The sequence below is a fragment of the Neomonachus schauinslandi genome, chromosome 12, assembly GCF_002201575.2.
Source record: "Neomonachus schauinslandi chromosome 12, ASM220157v2, whole genome shotgun sequence".
Lineage (NCBI taxonomy): Eukaryota > Metazoa > Chordata > Mammalia > Carnivora > Phocidae > Neomonachus > Neomonachus schauinslandi.
This window is the reverse complement of record NC_058414.1, coordinates 62,021,741-62,042,983: the sequence shown is the minus strand read 5'-3', so window position 1 is coordinate 62,042,983 and position 21,243 is coordinate 62,021,741. Positions and strand designations below refer to the sequence as shown.

Sequence of the window (21,243 nt, the reverse complement as noted above, 5' to 3'; positions counted from 1 at the left end):
ATACCACAAAACTAAAATCCAAAACATACACAGAAAAAGGTCTGGAAAGATATAAAGTACTCAAAATGCTAAGAGCAGTTATCTCTGTATGCGGGAGTAACAGATAATTTTATAATGAAAATGTCTTTCTTATGCAATTCAAAACCTCATAAAGATTACAAAAGGAAAAAGCAGCCGTGCTCCTTACCCAACTGCAGTGTGGCAGCCAGGAGCGCGTGGATGTAGACTGCAAACTGGGCTCGGATCCATTCGTCACCTCCCTCCCAGCCTGTGCCATCCAGGAAGACATCATCCCGGTTCTCCGTCACGTGCCTCACTAGGTAATCTGCGAACCTGAGGTCTGCAGTGGTTGGGTTAAGCAGCTTCCTGAGTTCTGGATCATGGATCTGGATCAGAGCTTCTTCTACCTAGAGGGTACCCAGGTACAAGTCAGAGTCTGGGCATTCACACGGACATCCATGCCATACTTTAAAGAGTAACTACTGGGAAGTTGAAGCTGGAAATAAAAAATATGAATAACTGCATTCTCAAAAAGTGAGGCTAAGAAAGAGACAGGTTTTTACACTGAAGTTTTTTTCTATCTCTATTCAAAAAATCCTCATTTTGTTTTTAGAAAATATATGCATAAATATTTTATTTTGAATTATAAAAGTAACTGTTGACTGTAAATATCTTGGAAAATAGAAAGGTATAGTAAAAATCACCTTTGTCACACAACCAGAAATAAATACAATTAGTAATTATAATTCCTAAAAATTATTGAGTTCACAGATACCTCGGATTATCTTATTATGTAATATTTGATATACAAAGAGAGCTATGTAACCTACAGGTTAATTTTGAAGTAATATACACATACCTACGAACCCACCAACCACCAACTTTAAAAGTAGAACGTAACCAGTAATGTTGAGGCAACTTTGTGGTCCCTCCATCTGTATGCTCTGCCTTGGAAGGTATGACCTATTTTAATTCCTCAAAATTGGGATCCCAGATTTTTCATTTACGATACTATAAACATTTCCCCACAAAGTATGTTTTGGTACTTTCCATTAGAAACTATAAAAACCTAGGGTGGGTGAAATTTCCTTTTTTTCTTTTTTTAATTACTTCAATTGTAAAACTAAATACAATTTAAATTTCTCATATGTTGATGTCAAATATTTATCTGTTGTAGCTCCTTCCTCCTGATATCAGGAGCATATTAAATAGGCTAGAAGTATTGAAAATATTTAAACAATAAACACATTTTAATTATGAGATCATAGTAGGACCAGACTGTCTGGCTTGCAACCCGGCTCACCCACTTACTAGCCGTTTCATCTCTCTGCTCCTTAGCTTCCGCACGTGTAAGATATGAAAAGCAACAATGTCCACCTCACAGGCTGTTTGAATTAGGTCAGTTAATATACCTCAGGTGCAAAGAATGCCTGGCACAGGAATTTTTACCTTTATTAGTGTTATTCCTATGCTGTCAGAATTCCAGTTAAGAAAGAAAAACAGGGACCAGCAGTGTCAAGGACACGTGCTCATACATAAGCCCACCTCCACAATGGCATCACTGAGGTGCTTCTGCTGGCGGAAAAGGATGTTAGTAGCCCCAGCAACGAATCCACGGACGGTGACGTCAGAGAGAAGATGATGCTGCTGCAATGCCATATAAGGCAAACACAGATATCCCTAAGAATCGTAAGAGTGAGAGACAACATCAGAAAAGTAACAGGACAGCCACCTCTCTCTCCAAGCCTAGAGAGCTAAGAAGGAAAGGAAACTTCCGAACCCTGCCCACTGCCGTACCATCTCTGACTCACTACAGTACTATTCCAGGGAAACCTCACGTCTTGACTGCACTGAGGCCAGTTAATTGCTCCCCTTTTCCACGAGTGGTGGTCTAACATGAAAATTGTCTCATCATTTTGTTCTCAGCTCAGCTTAAAAGCTTCCACAATGACTAAGGAACTGGAGTTTTTCATTTGGGAAGTGATGGTTTAAGCCCATGAAATAGTATGCTATTTAGTAGAAAGCTGTTAGTTCTTTCAGAAAAATTTGAAAAAACATAACCACCAGCATACTGTTATGAGAATAGCAAAGCACTGCATGGCATTTGTTTTACTGCCCCATTGTTAAAAATCCTGCAAAATATTTCAAGACATTTGCTATTAAATGTTTAAGGCAAAAAAAAAAAAAAGACACTAGCAATAGCTGTATAGTTAACTTCTATTTGAAAATACTGCCCTGAAAATTATAGTTGAATTGCCAAACCACAGCAGGCAGTTAAGTGTACAAAAAGCAGCATATTTCCCGAGAATAAAGGCGTTAACACTTCAAAGACGCAATGAAGGAGGATATGGCACTTCTGCTGAAAGATTCTAAATCAAGACAGATTTCCAATAGGTGGCACAACTTGTATATGCAGCCAGGAGGGCACACTTGTTGAAACCCTGACCTTGTTTTCAATCTCAAGTCCTGTGATAATTTTATTTTTTTACTTCTCATCACTTAAGAAAAAAACAAACCACTGAACTAGACAGCGTTCTTTGGATGATGTGTTATTTATATCACGAGACAAATCTGTGAGTGTGGGAGACCTCTCTTTTGCTATTTCATGTTCTTCATCACTGTATCCGAGAACATGTGTTGTACCTAACAGGTGGTTGTTAAATACTTGATATGGGAGAGAAGACTTCCAAAAGTTGGAAGACAGGTCCAGTAACCTGGTTTTATTCTTTTCCTTGATAGTATCTTTCTCTGTTCAATAAAATGCTAACCAACAGAGGCAGGAAAAATAAACCCGTGTCGGGCGCATGGGTGGCTCAGTCGGTTAAGCATCTGCCTTCAGCTCAGGTCATGATCCCGGGGTCCTGGGATGGAGCCCCGCATCGGACTCTGTGCTTGGTGGGGAGCCTGCTTCTCTCTCTGCCTCTGCCTGCCGCTCTGCCTACTTGTGTTCTATCTCTCTGTCAAATACATAAATAAAATCTTAAAAAAAAACCCAAAAAACAAAAACCCGTGTCTATGCATTAGAGATACTCAGTACAGTGCTTCTCAACCCATGCCCCTCTTGGGACTAAAGACTGAAAAGACCCCTGCTCCTCATTCAGCATCACTCAGCTGCTTTAAGGCTCAGGGTTCATGCTTTACTTTGTGAGCTATGTACTAAAAAACAATAGACTCCCCCTGCCCCCCAGGTACCTATTTCTAAATATAAATATTATAATATTGAATGTTCTTTATATGTTATAACAGCACAAAAACTAAAGTGTTTTTAAAAATCAACACTTTTTAAAAATATAAAAAAGGACATTTCTTAAAAAACTATACATATGCTCTTTGACCAGCATTCTACTTCTTATAATTTATCCAGGTACACCTGCTCATGTGTAAGATTTGTAAAGAGTTATTTATTGCATTGTTTATTATAGCAAAAGATTGGAATCCTAACTATTCATGAGTGGGGAACTGAGTAAATTGCTCATCTGTACAGTGGAACATCCAGCAGCAATAAAGAGTGATGAAATTAACTTCCAAAAATATTTGGTAAGAAAGAATAAGAGGTTTAAAAGTAGGGAGGGATGCCTGGGTGGCTCAGGTGGTTAAGCGCCTGCCTTCAGCTTAGGTCATGATCTCAGGATTCTGGGATCGAGTCCCGCATCCAGCTCCTTGCTCAGCAGGCAGCCTGCTTCTCCCTCTGCCCCTCCCCCTTGCTTGCGCTTTCTCTCTCTGGCAAATAAATAAATAAAATCTTAAAAAAAAAAAGTGGGGGGCGCCTGGGTGGCTCAGTTGGTTAAGCGACTGCCTTCGGCTCAGGTCATGATCCTGGAGTCCCGGGATCGAGTCCCGCATCGGGCTCCCTGCTCGGCGGGGAGTCTGCTTCTCCCTCTGACCCTCCTCCCTCTCATGCTCTCTGTCTCTCATTCTCTCTGTCTCAAATAAATAAATAAAATCTTTAAAAAAAAAAAAAAAGTGGGGAATATCTGCTACCATTTGTGTATAAAAGGAGGGGGAAAATATCTACACATTTGTGTATGTATAAAATACCCCCAGAGAAAAACAGAAGACACTGGGGCACCTGGGTGGCTCAGTCGTTAAGTGGCTGCCTTCAGCTCAGGTCATGATCCCAGGGTCCTGGGATCGAGCCCTGCATCGGGCTCCCTGCTCAGAGGGAAGCCTGCTTCTCCCTCTCCCATTCCCCCTGCTTGTGTTCCTTCTCTCGCTGTGTCTCTCTGTCAAATAAATAAATAAAATCTTTAAAAAAACCAACAACACAAAAAAACAGAAGACACTGATAATGCTGGTTACCACTGGAGGAGAGGGCACCTGAGTAGCAGGGGATGGAATGAGAGGGAGACTTTTTTTTATAGATGCTTTAGAATCTTTTGAATATTGAGCCATGTGAAAGTATTACATATGTGTATATATATATATTTTTTTTTAAAGATTTTATTTATTTATTTGATACAGAGAGACAGCAAGAGAGGGAACACAAGCAGGGGGAGTGGGAGAAGCAGGCTTCCCGTGGAGCAGGGAGCCCGATGCGGGGCTCCATCCCAGGACCCTGGGATCATGACCTGAGCCCAAGGCAGATGCTCAACGACTGAGCCATCCAGGCACCCCAAAAATATTACATATTTATAAAATTAAGAGTTCAAAATGGCCTTAAAATTGTGTCAGTTACTTTTTTTAAAAACTGTAGTATATATATATTTTAAAGATTTTTATTTATTCATATGAGAGAGAGAGCATGAGCCAAGGGGAGGTGGGGGAGAGGGAGAAGCGGACTCCCTGCTGAGCAGGGAGCCCAATGCGGGGCTTGATCCCAGGACCGCAGGATCATGACCTGAATCAAAGGCAGACACCCAACCGACTCAGCCACCCAGGAGTCCTGTGTCATACTTTTAATGATGATCTATTTTTCCTAAATCTTTTAAAGTTCCTTATTGTATGGTAGCAGCAAGAGCACGGGTCCTTTCACATAAAACAGCCTCCATACCCAAGCCCACTTCTGACTTTTCACTTTTCTAGGGTACTTTAATTTCCATATTTGGAGCTGTAGTATATAATAGTAAAAAAAACAAAAGAAAAAAAACCCCAAAAACCCAAAAAACGCCTGAAACAGTATTTGCACACCCATCTTCAAAGCAGCAGCATTCACAATAGCCAAAGCGTGGAAGCAACCCAAATGTCCATTGACAGACGAATGGATAAACAAAGTGTGATATATACATACACCAGAATATTATTCAGCCTTGAAAAGGATGGAAATGACCTATGTTACAGCATGGATGAACCCTGAGAACATTATGTTAAGTTAAACAGGCAGTCACAAAAAGATTAATAATGTATGATTCCACTTAAAAAGGTGTTTAGAGTTGTTAAATTCATAGAAACAAAAAGGATAGTGTCCAGGGGTAGGGGGAATGGGTAGTTATTGTTTAATGGTTATAGAGTTTCAGTTCAAGATGAGCAACTTCAGATCTACAGCACACCAATGTGAACGTTACTTAACACTACTAAACTGTACGCTTAAAAATGGTAAACGAGGCAGGGTGTCTGGGTGGCTCAGTCAGTTAAATGGCTGACTCCTGCTTTTGGTTCAGGTCATGATCTCTGGGTCATGAGATGGAGCTCTGTGTCTGGCTAATGAACTGGGCGTGGAGCCTGCTTAAGATTCTGTCTCTCCCTCTCCCTCTGCCCCTCCCCTCCTTTAAAAAAAAATGGTAAACAGGGTAAATTTTATACACCCACACACAAACACATTTTTTTAACCGCAACTAAAAAACAAAAAACCCACACCTCAGCTTGGTAAATCTAGCAAATCTGTCATGAGCTAATCTGCTAAAGAGCTGCAAAAGCACAGTGTGCTTCTCTCTTGTGCCTTGGAAAGGGCTACAGTGTGATCAGGACTAGATGCCATTTTCTCACCTCTCCTTTGGTCGGGGATGATAAACATGTTCATGAAATGGAAGCCTCCCTGTTACAGGGATGTCCCTTTTCTCCACAAGTTATCTGGGGTTTAAAGGTAATCCCTATCAAAATCTCAACCTGTGTGAGAACTTAAATTGATCCTAAAATGATGTGGAAATGAAAAGGGCTAAGAAATGCTTAAGGATCAGTAACAAGAGGCAAAGCCTTTTTTCTGCCTGATAGGATATACATACAGGGGGGAACTGCCCCAGGATGGACAAATATACAAATCTACAGTATCAATGAAACAACAAGGAAGAGTCCAGAAAGACTCCTTCCTCAAACATACACAGAGATTAATTCCAGTTAATAAAAACCAAACTGTGAAAGTCAAAACTATATAGCTTTAAAAGATAACCTAGGACCTCAAGGTAGGGGGGACTGCTTAAATATGACCTCCAAGGCACTAACCATAAAGTAAAAAATGATAAACAGAAAAGGTATTTAGAATATATTAAGTCCCACAAATCAGTGACAAGGAGGACAATCCAGAAGTTTTGAACAAATACCACACAAAGGGGAATCCAAATGGTTAACAAGAATATGGAAAGATATTCAATTTCAACAATAATTACTGAAAAAAATGCAAACCAAGAGCCACAAGATATTAACAAATTGGCTAAATATTAAGAAGTCTGACAATATCAAGTGTTGGTGAGAATGCTGAGCAGTTGGGAACTCATACCCTGTTGTGGGAATGGTGGAAATTGTCAGAACCACTTCAGTAAACAACTGGGAATTCTAGTCAAGCTGAAAGCACCCATTCCACATGATCCAGTATTCCTGCTTTTAGGTACTGAATGCTATAGAAACTCTGGCATGTGTCTAGCAAGACTCCTGAAAAAGAATTTCATAGCAGCATTATTTGTATAGCCAGAAACTGGCAACAATGCAGACGTCCATCCACACAATGGATAAGCTGCACAACAGCTGAAAATGGAAAACTACATAGAATATACAGTATTATGCAAAAACATGAATGAAACTAAAAACTATGTCAAGAGAAAAAAAATTTGTGGTTCCACTTAAATAAGATTCATAAACATGCATCCATAACTTTTTGGCTAGCCAATCAAGGTAGCTTTGATAACCTAAATTTGAAAATGACAAGCCGCTGGGAGCCTGCTTCACCCTCTCCCACTCCCCCTGCTTGTGTTCCCTCTCTCGCTGTCTCGTTCCCTCTCTCGCTGTCTCTCTCCCTCTCTGTCAAATAAATAATCTTAAAAAAAAAAAAAGAAAGAAAATGACAAGCTGCAAGCAAGCAAACCAAATATAAACTCAGAAGCAATACTTAAAGGAGATTAATAAATGTGGCAGATCAAAAATTCTGGTTTCTAACTACATATATTTTTAATTTTTTCATAAATTTACTGTTTTACTAAAAAAGTTACAAACTGAAATTAAGATTTCTAAATTAACTGATCTTCTTATGGAGACATTTATTTAAAACACCAAAGGTATCAGATATATGTAATTAAAAAAAGAAACCAAAAAACAAAAACAAAAACAAAACTGGGGCACCTCAGTGGCTCAGTTGGTTGAGCATCTGACTCAAGTCATAATCTCAGGGTCATGGGATCAAGCCCCACGTGGGGCCCCACACTAAGTGCAGAGTCTGCCTGAGATTCTTTCCCCCTCCCTCCCCCTTCTGCTCCTCACCCACCCCCTCCACTCACACTCTTGCTCTCTAAGATAAATAAGTAAAATCTTTTTTTTTTTAAGATTTTATTTATTTGAGACAGAGACAATGAGAGAGAAAGAGCACATGAGAGGGGGGAGGGTCAGAGGCAGAAGCAGGCTCCCTGCCGAGCAGGGAGCCTGATGCGGGACTCGATCCAGGGACTCCAGGATCATGACCTGAGCCGAAGGCAGTCGCTTAACCAACTGAGCCACCCAGGCGCCCAAATAAGTAAAATCTTTAAAAACAAAAACCAAAACAACAAAACTAAGAAGCTAATCTTTAAAAAAAAAAAAAAAAAAGGTAAAAAATTCAAAAATAATTTTTTCAGTGACTGCTTAAAATCATCCTCCCTATCCCTCAGATACTAAAAATAAAAATCCTTTTATTCAGTTAAGAGTTACTTCAATTTAGGTGACTTTTCATCAGAGTTTCATTCATGGTAAGATCCAACTAATTTTTATCAAATAATAAATATTGCCTCATACCTGGAAGAGAGGAGGCAGAAGCAGACTCATGAGATTAAAACAAGTGGGAACCTTAACTCCCAGGGCTCTAGGCCTTCTGGCTGGTCCTGCTGTAATTGCTTTGCTCCAGTGTGTGGCCAATTCCAGGACTCTTTCAGTAGTAAGGTAGGAAGATTTAAAATCAGGGAAAGACCTAAGAAAAGCCTTCAGGACTCTTCCATATCTGAAAATAGCTACCCCAACTTCTGCTTTTGCTTTTTTCCATTTCCCTCATTCTCCAACATTTCTCTACTTCTGAAGTGGTACAGTCCAGCAGAGCACACATACCACATAGGAGAGTTTTCTAATTTTCCTCCTCCTCCTTTGGTTCCCCCTAGTTCCTTCTCTTCATCTTATGGGCATTGTACCCGAAAGCTGCCTCTCCCCTCTGCACCGCAGTTTCTTCCCTACACTTACACTTCCTAAATCAGCTCTCAGGATCAGTTCAAGCGTATTTTAGCATCTGGTATCTACAGCACTCAGGAAGCTTTAAAACTGACATGAAAGGCATCATCCTCTAGTAATTTCAAGTACCAGAGAGAAGACTGGAAAAGCTGGAGAGCTGGAGCATCTCTTCGAGACTTAAATGTTTTATTATGTATAAATTTGTTTCTATTTATTCATACACTGAATCAGGGGACCAGTCAGCTTATCATTCTCTTCAAGGCTCAATATCCTACCTTTAACAATATTCTCCAGGCACCCCCTAGCTTCTATTTTTAAAATTACTTTTAAGCTGTTTGGCTAACCTAATTTCTTCTGTATTAAGTCCTTTATGATCTTCAAGAGAAAAAAAAAAATGCCTAAAGACGATTCACTTTTAAGAATATTGTGTCAATTATATTTTAATTAAAAAAGGAATATTTCATACTCCAAAGTTAATGACAAAAAAGAACCAGCACTTGTATTTACAACTGTGATTGAATAACAAATTGGATTTTAATCAGTACATAATAAAACATAAAACCAAAAAGAAAAACATTTTATTTACCATAATGATGGTGGTAAGTCCATCATACATTCAGCAGTGGTATAATGCACACAAATAGAACATTCTGCCAAACATGGTTTATAGGCAGCCACCAAAATGTTTACATTGCTTTAATTCAGCAACCTCACAGACAAAAATAAAATCCCTCCCATTAATCGCCCTCTTAATAGCTCCACATGATAAAAATTGGAGGGTGGGTGGGTAAAGCTTCAACAAGTACAAGTAGTCCCAACACCCACATGTGAGTTCAGAAAACCTGTAACTGGTGGCTACCAAGCATAAGCAGCAGTTTGAGAGTCCTGAGTTTTCTCCCTAGGTTTCTAAATCCCAGTTTTAAGAAACTGTGCATTAGTTCAATCATAAAACAAATTAAGATAATTTCAGAATCCCCCAGCAGGCCACAAAATGAACAAAGCATTCTCTGTTAACTATTCATCAATACTGACTTGGGGCAAGTACTTATTTGTAGAGCTGGATAAACCCAGGAAGAATTTATCATAGAGGAAGAAATACATGTTCCAATCAACACTACCCATCTTTCTTTTCCATATAAAGCCTTACTTCATGCATAAAGGACAGTATTTAGAGAAAACCATAAAACTGTGCTCTAGTTACCAGAAAGATGTATCTGTCTTTCATGGCAGACTGCAAGATCATGGATATAAGAATTTAGAAATTAGTATGGTACCTGGCATATGTGACACTAAGGTCACAGATAACCATAGCACTATACATTATGTATTTTACAGTTTTCAAGGATAATTTTCAGACCTGAAAATGTTTTCAACACTGCCAAGTTAAATTCTACAAGAGTTGTCAGGGGGCACCTGGGTGGCTCAGTCAGTTGAGCGTCCAACTCTTGGTTTCAGCTCAGGCCATGATCTCATGGGTCGTGAGATTGAGCCCCGTCTCGGGCTCCACGCTCAATGGGGAGTCTACTTGAAGATTATTTCCCTCTGCCCCTCCACCTACTCTCTCTCTCTCAGAAAAATAAATAAATCTTAAAATAAATAAATAAATAAAAGGATGGTCAGATTCTTTAAGGGTCTCAATAAGGAACACTAAGGGCATCTGGGTGCTCAGTTGGTTAAGCGTCCAATTCTTGATTTCAGCTCAGGTCATGATCTCAGGGTTGTGAGATCCAGCCCCACACTGGGGTCCTGGCTTGGTGGAGAGTCTGCTCGAGATTCTCTCTCTCTCCCTCTCTCTCTGCCCCTCTCCCCATTCGTATGTGCACTAACAAATAAATCTTTGAAAAAAAAATAGCAAACACTAAACTTTACCTTTGTGAAGATGGCCAGGGGCATGCCATATTGGTCTTCTTCCAAACCGGAAATTAGCCCTGGTATCAGGACCACCTGGCCCGTATTAGCTTGAGGTTGTACAGTAATCGGAGGACTGTCTGAGGGCACAGACTCCTTTGGAAAAGAGTTTGTCTGTTCTGACCCCATCTGTTCCCTTTCTTTCAAGGTGGGGTCCTCTAAGACGCTAGGATCCAAGGTCTCCCAGTCACTTTCTGAAGACTCTGGAGATGGGCGAGAAGGAGGTTTCAAATATTGACTGGTTTCATTGGGTTCCTGAACTTTGCTGCTGTCATCGTCTACTTGGAGCAACGGTTCTTCAAGGTTGATGCCAGCATCTCCTCCATGGTTTCCTGTCATGATTTTCTTAACAGTTCCTGAGTTGGTATTTGAAATGTCAGGAGCAGACACAGAAACAAAATCATCTGCAGGGAGATTGCTTTCGTGAAGTGCAGCATCTTCAGACATACTCTTTCGGGGTCTGTACTGAGAACAGTCACTGAGACCATGTTCAATCATGCCTACAACATACAATATTGGAGAACAGCTTGGCTTACAATAAGGTGGGAAAAGATAAGAGTTGCATATTCCATTCTAACTAGAACTCTCCTATAAAAATTTTAGTAAGTTATGCTTGCACACGTTTTAATTAAAAAAAAAAAAAAATCTCATACAAAAGAGAGAAACCCAATGCCAAAAGAAAAATCACGTTAAAATAGAAATGTTATCCGTAGCAAGTTTATCCTTAAAATTTTTTATCATTCAAAGTTCCAGTACAAGTTAAATGAAAGAAAGAGTAGATACTGTTACCCTCCTACCTGGAAAAAGGGATAACACAGTCATCAGGGCACCCACCAATTTATTCACTGGAGAAATATAAAAGAGAACCTGAAATGGATTAAATCAAAATTAAATTAGAAAATTCATGAGTCTACAACATAAAAAAAGGGTGGGGGGAGATATAGAGAAGGAAAACTACTTCTTTACAGAAGAATAACAGCTAATATAGCATTAATGAAAGAATCAAAGAAATCACCAAGCATCTACCATGATTCAGTTAAAAATTACCAATGGAAGCTACAGCTACTATGAAAAGTTACTGGGCAACAGGATATTCACATAGCTTCAAATTTATCATCCCACAGATTAGCTATTAGTTGCGAAGGGAAACACAAGTACCTCATTATGAAGAAATCTGGGGACTACCACTTTAATCAAATGATCAAGTTTCACATCACCAATAATACTACAGACAGTTATGGACCTCCTGGTATGATAACTCTGAGAAGGACACACCTGTATAGTACTCTTGCCACAGAAATTTAATCTGAAACTAGCCAAAAGAAAATAATCGGACAAATCTAATCTTATAACTTGTTTGTATTCTTTAAAAAAAAAAAAAAAAAAAAGCCAATGCCATGAAAAACAAAAAGAAACCAAAAAAACAGCAAGGTGGTAGAGCAGTTTGAGATTACAGGATTAAAGAGAACTATAAGGCAATACATGATGCTTGGTCCCCAGAGTGAAAGAAACAACCAGTTTATAGGACATTATTATAACACCCGAGGAAATGTGAAAATGGTATTTTAGTTATATGGGAATATACTCTTATTCTTAAGAAATACATCCTGGGGGGCGCCTGGGTGGCTCAGTTGGTTAAGCGACTGCCTTCGGCTCAGGTCATCATCCCGGAGTCCTGGGATCAAGTCCCACATCGGGCTGCCGGCTCGACGGGGAGCCTGCTTCTCCCTCTGACCCTATCCCCTCTCATGCTGTTTCTCTCTCTCTCTCAAATAAATAAATAAAATCTTTAAAAAAAAAAAGAAAGAAAGAAAGAAAGAAATACATCCTGGGGCGCCTGGGTGGCTCAATTGGTTAAGTATCTGCCTTTGGCTCAGGTCTTGATCCCAGGGTCCTGGGATGGAACCCCATGTCAGACTCCCTGCTCAGCTCAGAGCCTGCCTCTCCGGGGAGCCTGCTTCTCCTCACTTGTTCTAGTCTATCAAATAAATAAATAAAATCTTTAAAAGAAAAAAGAAAAAAAGAAATATACCCTGAAGTTTTTAGGGGTAAAATACCATGATTTTAAAATTATTAGGATTCAGGGGGGGGAAATGAACATATATAAAGCAATATAATGCAAAAGTGGCAAAATGTTAATCGTCAATACAGATCAAGTATGTAAAAGTTCATTATAGAATTCTATCAATTTTTCTGTAGGTTTGACATTTTTCAGAATAAAACTTGAGAAAAAAAATCAGAAACAGGATTAGATGTTTAAAAGCGACACTTGGTAATCATTAAATTACTTCAAAAAAGCAGAGATTTGCTTAGGTGAGTTTTTTTTTTCTTTTTTAAACAATTAAATCATTTAGTTACACTGAAGTGCTATTGGACAGAGCATAGCACCCACAATTGTCTATGCTTTCCTTATAGATGATCTTACTTAAGGAGTGCTTTCCAAGTACAGAGAAACCAAGTGTTGCATTAAAGGACATCCTTATTTCATCAAATCAATATTAAAAGAGTGTACCTGTGATCTGCCACATTAGATAAAGTTATATGATCAGAAATGCCACTACATGTAGCTAGGCTAAGTACTATTTTGGAAGACTTTTGTTTCAGATACATATATCTATGTGTGCCCTGGGTTGCAATGTAAAATACTTTTTATTATGAACTGCAATAACAAAGTTTGAAACCTACAACTCAAAAAAAAAAAAATCCAAAAAATCCGATTAAAATGGGCAAAGGACGTGAACAGACATTTCTTCAAGGAAGACATACAAATGACTAACAAGCACATGAAAAGGTGCTCAACATTACTAAGCATTGGGGAAATGCAAATCAAAACCAGGAGATACCACCTCACACCTATTAGGATGGCTACTATCAAAAAACTAAAAAACAACAAGTGTTGGTAAGGATGTAGAGACACTGGAATCCTTGCACACTGTTGACAGGAAGGTAAAATGGTGCAGCCACTATGGAAAAGAGTATGGTGGTTACTCAAAAAAAAAAAAAAAATTAAAAACAGAATTACTGTCTGGTCCAGCAATACCACTTTTGGGTATACACCCAGAAGAACTGGAGGCAGGGTCTTGAAGAAATGTATGCATACCAACGTTCATAGTAGCATTATTCATGAGAGCCAAAAGGTGGAAGCAACCCATCAAAGGACAAAGGGATAAAAAAAATAATGGTACGTACATACAATGGATGTTACTCAGCCCTTTTTAAAAAGGAAGGAAATTCTGACACATGTTATACATGGATCAGCCTCAAGGACACTATGCTTAGTAAAACAAGCCAGTCACAAAAAGACAAATACAGCACGATTTCACTTGTATAAGGAACTCAGAGTAGCCAAATTCATAGACACAGTAAGTAGAAGGGTCGCTGTCAGTGGGGAGGGGAAAATGGGGAGTTACTGTATTAATAGTATGTTTTAGTACAGTTTTAGTTTTGCACAATGAAGAGTCTATGAATGGATGGTGATGATAGCACAACAATGTGAATGTACTTAATGCCACTCAACTATACACTAAAAACTGGTTAAGATGGTAAATTATGTGTCTTGTGTATTTTACAACAATTAAAAACTTTTTAAAAAGTTACAACATTGCACATATGGTATGTTAGATTCATTCATTTAAAAAATTACATGTTTCTCTTCGAAGAAGAAATACATATTCATTACAGAAAACTAGAAGAGTATTTCCTTCTTAAAAATATAACCTAGGGTCACTTGGGTGGCTCAATCAGTAAAGTGTCTGATTCTTGTTTTGGCTCCGATCATGATCTTGGGGTCTTGAGACCGAGCCCTGTGTCGGGCTCTGAGCTCAGTGCGGAGTCGGCTTGAGATTCTTTCTCTCCCCCTCTCCTTCTGCCCTTTCCCCTGCTGACGCTCTAAATAAATAAGTAAATAAATAAATATATAACCTATATTCTCAAATTGATGATATCTGGGGTGCCTGGGTGGCTCAGTCGTTAAGTGTCTGCCTTCAGCTCAGGTCATGATCCCAGGGTCCTGGGATCGAGCCCCGCATCGGGCTCCCTGCTCAGTGGAGAGCCTGCTTCTCCCTCTCCCTCTGCCTGCCGCTTTGCCTACTTGTGCTATCTCTCTGTCAAATAAATAAATAAAATCTTTAAAAACAAAACAAAAACCGTTGGTATCTTTCCTTCCAGTTTTTTAATGAATATATATTTATTTATAAAATTGGGATCATGGGCTTGATATGTACTTTGATAAACTTTCACTTAACATTCAATGAAACATCTTTACAACAATAAAAAAAATCTCAGAATCTCTTCAGTCATTTGGAATTATATACAATATACAAGATGAACCAGTACTTATTCACTGATAATTCATTATTATAAATTATTCTGTGACAGAATGCCTTAGGTGGACTTTGTGTCTAACTCACATTAATTCTGGAAAATAAATCTCTAAGAGAACTACTGGGTCAAAGGAATAAATATTTTTAAGGTAACAAACCATACTGGACATTATAAATGGCTGACTTTAGAACATCTATTTCACCCCTACTCCACTTAGCACAGTAATATGGTATATAAAACTGGCCCCAGATCCAAGGGCAGCTCCTGATTAGTCTAACCCAGAGGTCAGCAAATTTTTTCTATAAAGGGTCAAATACTAAGAATCCTTCCTTTGCAGGCGATATATATGGTCTCTGTCACAACTATTCAACTCTGCCCCTATAGTGCAAAAGCAGCAATAAGCAGTAAGGAGATGAATGGGTATAATTGTGTTTAAATAAAACTTTATAAAAATAGATGGTGGGCCAGATTTGGCCTTGGGGCCTAGTTTGTACACCCTTGGTCTAAAATCATGGCAAACCAATCTTTTTGTACTAGAGAATGGTCTGGAACACAAGTTTAAACCAACTAGTATATGTACTTCTTTGGCAACAATTATTTGTTCACTCCAGGCACATGGCCTCACGGGTTTAAACAAATTGCAAAGGAAGATTCTTATTAAATGGTTTGGGAATAGGTATTATTTCTACCACCAACACCAATTATTTTTAAGATTTTATTGATTGAAGATTTTATTCATTTATTTCAGAAAGAGAGAGCGTGCACTAGCAAGCAGGGGGAGGTACAGAGAGAGAGGGTGAGGGAGAGGGACAAGCAGACTCTCTGTGCTGAGCACAGAGTCCAACAGGGGGACTAGATCCCATGACCTTGTGATTACGACCTGAACTGAAATCAAGAGTCGGCCACTTAACTGAAATCAAGAGTCGGCCGTTTAACTGACTGAGCCACCAGGCACCCCAATTTATTTATTTATTTTAGAGAGAGAGAGAGAGAGCGCATGTGCCAGTGAGGGGAGGGGCAGTGGGTGAGGCTCTCAAGCAGACTCCCCACTCTTCATGGAGCCTAACCCAGGGCTGGATCTCACAACCCTGAGATCATGACCTGAGCCAAAACCACGAGTCTAACACTCAACCGACTGAGCCACCCAGACACCCCTCTACCACCAGTTATAACTGAGAGAGCATACAGACCAATTATTGTTGGCGGTTTACCTACACTACAAGGGAAACCAGGCACAGGATAAAGCTAGCACTGCAGACTGTGGAGCAAAGAGATGAAAAAAATCTCAATACTTAATAATACTGTAGAACCATTCAATCAATCAGCCATGAAGTCTGCAGTAACCCAATACATTTCATTATTATTTAAGTCTGTTTAAATTGGTTACTGTCAAATTGCCCCTAAAGAAGACTACACGAATTTATACTTTGGTGGTAGTGAATAAGAATATGTGCTTCAGGGGCGCCTGGGTGGCTCAGCTGGTTAAGCGACTGCCTTTGGCTCAGGTCATGATCCTGGAGTCCTGGGATCGAGTCCCACATCAGGCTCCCTGCTCAGCAGGGAGTCTGCTTCTCCCTCTGACCCTCCTCCCTCTCATGCTCTCTGTCTCTCTCTCAAATACATAAAATCTTAAAAAAAAAAAAAAAAAAAAAAAAAGAATATGTGCTTCAGTCTACCAAAATATGACAGGCAAAAAAAATCTTCATTTATACTTTACCATTAGTTTTAATTTTATATAGTATTTAAGAAATGTCAATACATGTTAAATATTCCATTCCCTCAAATCTCACCTTTTTTTCAAGAAGAATTAGTTTAAACAGGATTAAGACCTAAAGAAAAAATATTGCATTAAAATAAACTCAAGCCTATTATTCATTTGCCTCTTCCCTTCCTCAAACATAACCATATATCATTTAATCAATAATATTAACTATAGTGCTTAAAACTACATTGAAAATTATGAACTTATACTGAAAAATTAAAAATGATGTATTAATTAAGAACCACTTAAATCTCGAACAAATTATGCTTTTTGGAAGGAGTTATGTTATTTTTGCTTGAAATATCTGCAAGCTCCTTCAAGGGCAGGGACTATTCATTTGTTTCTGGATGTCCAGGGCATTCACACAGCAGATACTCAATAAATGTGTGTACATGAATGATTAATGTGTGTATGTCCCAGTCAACATATGTTTAATAATAAAGATCAGAAGACGTAAGTATAATATTTTATTAGAAAATGTTTCACTCTCAGAGCAACATATAAACTACTCTGCAAGATTAAAACATGTTCATTTCCACTCTAATTTCATGACATCTGAAATTACAAAGACAACAGAAAAAGTATCCTCTTCTGCACAGAAATAGACAGTATTCCTATACTTTTAAAAACTTCTATAAGCTCTACCAACATTTTCAACTTTTATCATTATGAGAACGGTCTTAGAAGAACTAAAATATGGTATGCCACAATCTGTATTGGACCTTGTAGCATATAGAATTTGCTCAGTTAAATGAACACAATTTTAGTACATTATAAATTAAATAAGGAATCATACCTTGTGTCGAAAATGAAGCACAAGATCTCGAGGAGATAGACCTACAACGTTAACAAAAAAGCTAATCTGTGATGACAGCCTATGGGTTTTGTCAAAGAAAGTTTCTTCCCATCAAAGAAAAGGTAGGTAAAAATAGGAATAGAAGAATATGCAAATATTAAAATATTTACGTAATACTTGATTATGTACACATATACTTGGAATTTATTAAATAACTGTTAACGGTCAAAGACAGCATGGTCCAACAGAACTTCCTACAATAATGGAAATGTTCTAAATCTGCTTTGTCCAATACAGTAGCCACATGTGACCAATGAACATTTGAAATGTAGCAAATGTATTCACAAAATGACTTTTTAACTTTATTTAACTTTTATTAATTCTAATCTAAATGTAAATAGCCACATGAGGCTAATGGCTACTTTATTAGTTTCTCATCATGAAAAGGATATTTATTGAGTGCCTATTGAGTACCTTGGACACCAATGAATATTCTGGATTATCAAAACAGTATAAATCAAACAAAACCCCCAACTTGAAAAATTTTAGGATAGAAAAGAGCTGAGCAAATCTCTCTCTCTTGCTCTTCCTCTTTGTTTTAACAGGGAATTGACCTGGCCAGCCTAACCATAAGAAAAAGAAAAAACTTCCGTTATTATTCTGAAAAGCAGAAATTTGCTTTTCAGAATAACAGAACTAATAGAATAGTTCTAAATACTGCTATAATTATGTTATAACCTTTCTCAATAGAAATAAATACTGGCTAAGAAGATATGTAAGGGAACAGCAACATCAAACATTGAAGAATTTAAATTTAGATCCCATACAGAAATTTAACTTTATGACGTTTTACATGCAACTTGGTTTACCAAACGTGAAGAAATGAGAGCATTTCTTCTGATTTGTAGAAAAGCTACTTACCAAGATATACTTGGGATCCTTCTAATGAAGTTCCTCCCAAGGAACTATTCATATGCTCATAAAGCTCCTATAAAATATAAATTCAATTTAGAACATTTTACAATCATTTCAGACACGAAATTAGAAGTATGATGACCAGGAAAAAACTGGTTCTTTAACCGAGGCAGTTTGTTTCGCCAGTAACAATGAAGGTCTCTCTGAAACCTTACCAGTTTCCAGCACTCCCTCCTTCTCTTCCTCTTCATTTTAAAAGCTTAGTTCACTCACATGGTGGTATGGATTCTAGGCTAAGTTCCCTCTACTTTCTTGCTAAACACCTAATTGTCCCATACTCACTAAAATCCAGGAGAGATCCATGTTCCACACATTCATGGCAGCCCAAAGAAAAACATGCTATCCATCTTTAGTAACACAGTCATGTAGTCTGGTTGTGTTTTGTTTTTTGATTTGGGAGATTGGAACCAGAAGACTGATAAACATATTGTGCAGTATATTAATAAGACAAGCAAATTTAGAGAAGCAATGCCACAGCAAAAGAGCTACCACCCATTAATAGAAACACTTACATTAATTATAGTCCTTTGTAGTCATTATTTCCTAATAAAAGGCAGTTTGGTTAAATTTAATAAATATCAACTGTACATTTTGGACAGATCCTTCGCCTTTCAATGTGATTTTCTTTTTTTCAATTTGCAAATCTTTGGGTTTTTTTCCTTTTAAATTTTTATTTAAATTCTAGTTAACATACAGTGGAATATTGGTTTCAGGAGAATTCAATGATTCATCACTTACATGCAACATCCAGTGCTCATCACAAGTGCCCTCCTATATACCCGGCGCCCATCTAGCACATCCCCCACCCACCTCCCTCCATCAACCCTCAGCAGATTGTTTTCTATCCTTGAAAGTCTCTTATGGTTTGTTTCCCTCTCTCCCTTTTTTCCCCCTCCCCTTTCCATATGTTCATTTATTTTGCTTCTTAAATTCCACATATGAATGAAATCATATGGTATTTGTCTTTCTGACTTCTTTTGCTTAGCATAATACACTCTAGCTCCATGCATGTTGTTGCAAATGGCAAGATTTCATACCACATCTTCTTTATCCATTCATTAGTCGATGACACTTGGGCTCTTTCCACAGTTTGGCTATTGTTGATAATGCTGCTATAAACACTGGGGTGTACGTACCCCTTCAAATCTGTATTTATGTATCCTTTGGATAAATAAGTAGTAGTGCAATTGCTGGATCATAGTAGGGTCAATGTTACTGTCAAAGAAGAATGTCTTTCTTAAGCTAACAAGATTATCTTCCAAAATATTACTGACAAGATTAATTGATTCATGAATCTGTTTTCAGCCAAATATATCTATAGAGGGATATAGTTACCTTTAGAATGGAAATTTGGGAAAAATCCTTCTCTTCAAAATATGCATGTGTAATGAGCTGAAGTTTTGCTTGAAGTAAGCCATAGAGAGGCTTAAAGAAAAAAAAATACCATTAGTTGGATAATAGTAAAAAACAAACATCTTACAACTTTGTAATTGGAACAGGGAGAAAAACGAACTTCAACTTTAGTATCTTATCCACAGCTAAAAGCTGTTATATCACCTGGTCCAGCTCTATGGCTGCGGTCGAAAAGAGCCTGACACACTTGGAGTACAGTGGTTGAGAGGTGGGCACAGACCCCCTGGATCCGCTCTATCACTCAGCCACATAACCCCAGGCACTGAACCTCTCCACATTTGCTTGCTGATGTGCACACTGGCATATGAAAAGACAGCACATCTTATGGCGTTGTTTCCAGAACTAAGTAACACAGGTAAAAGCACTCAGAGTGTCTGGCACATGGAAAGCACCTAAACGTTAGCTATTATAAAATTTAAAACATTCTAATTCTGCACTGTTCTGCTGGTTTGTGATGACCCTTAATCATCCTTATAACAGCCAGTTCTTATATCTAGTTGAACATTCATAATTAAATTTAAGTTCATTTCCTTTTTTTGTCCTCTATGAGGCTTGGAACAACTAGTCTGTGTCCTTTATCAAAATATTCTTTCGTATACTTCAACAAAATTATTCCTTAATTCTTTTTTTAATTTAAGACCCTCTTCTACTATTTCCATCCTTTATTTTCGGTGTTCTTTTCTAGATGTTTCCTGATTTGTGTGTCCTTCTTAGAATGCAGAAACCATGCTATATATATATACTCTAATTAATTAAAACAAGTAATACCAGAAGAGCTCCCCCACCAATATCCCTGTTAATGTATCATTATTACCATCTAAAGATCTAAGTATAATATTTTATATATTTTAAATATATATTTTATATATAAAGACTACAATGCACTATGAACCACCAAACTCTTTTGCGTGAGCTAGCTCTCCTTATCCCCTATGCTGTTTAAAGATAGATAAAACTGGATTTTCACCCCCAATTTTATCACTTAATAGGTTTATGAGAGATATTTTTTTCTCTCATACATATTTGTAAAATGAGAGCAATAAATACTTAGATCTCACTGTTTTATGAGGATTCAAATGACAGTTATATCTAAAAAGTGTCTGGTATAGAATTAACACCTGACATACAGGGACCTGATGAATGACATTTATTATAATTATAATTGTTCTTTGAAGAAAGATTACTCAGGAAGTCTTTTAACATGTCACAGTTGCTTTAATATCTGGTACTCCTATACTCTGATCATCTGGCCCAGTATAAAAAAGTATTCACTGATGTCTATTTTTCAGGCTACCCTTCTAGAAACTATCTAGGTGCAATCTACCAATGTTCTGATATCGGGGTCTTTTACAACCTTGTTTTTTCAAGGAGTCTATTCTTGCCCTCTATTTAAAATTATGATCTTGGGAGCAATATCTGATCCTCAAAATCTTTTTTTTTTTTTTTGAAGATTTTATTTATTTATTTGACAGAGAGAGACAGCGAGAGAGGGAACACAAGCAGGGGGAGAGGG

General features: G+C 38.0%; 1 protein-coding gene across 2 annotated transcripts in view; it reads right to left on the bottom strand.

Moving 5' to 3' along the window:
- AVL9 (AVL9 cell migration associated) overlaps nucleotides 1-21,243 on the bottom strand; it is a 64,537-nt gene that overhangs the window by 13,625 nt on the left and 29,669 nt on the right. For both annotated transcript variants that reach the window (XM_021689674.1, XR_006541057.1), the window contains exons 5-12: nucleotides 19,653-19,742; nucleotides 18,264-18,330; nucleotides 17,343-17,383; nucleotides 16,575-16,613; nucleotides 11,259-11,328; nucleotides 10,423-10,961; nucleotides 1,546-1,680; nucleotides 188-407 (exon numbers count right to left, since the gene is read on the bottom strand). In XM_021689674.1, coding sequence (XP_021545349.1) covers nucleotides 188-407; nucleotides 1,546-1,680; nucleotides 10,423-10,961; nucleotides 11,259-11,328; nucleotides 16,575-16,613; nucleotides 17,343-17,383; nucleotides 18,264-18,330; nucleotides 19,653-19,742 — 1,201 coding nt within the window. The remainder of the gene's footprint in view (nucleotides 1-187; nucleotides 408-1,545; nucleotides 1,681-10,422; nucleotides 10,962-11,258; nucleotides 11,329-16,574; nucleotides 16,614-17,342; nucleotides 17,384-18,263; nucleotides 18,331-19,652; nucleotides 19,743-21,243) is intronic.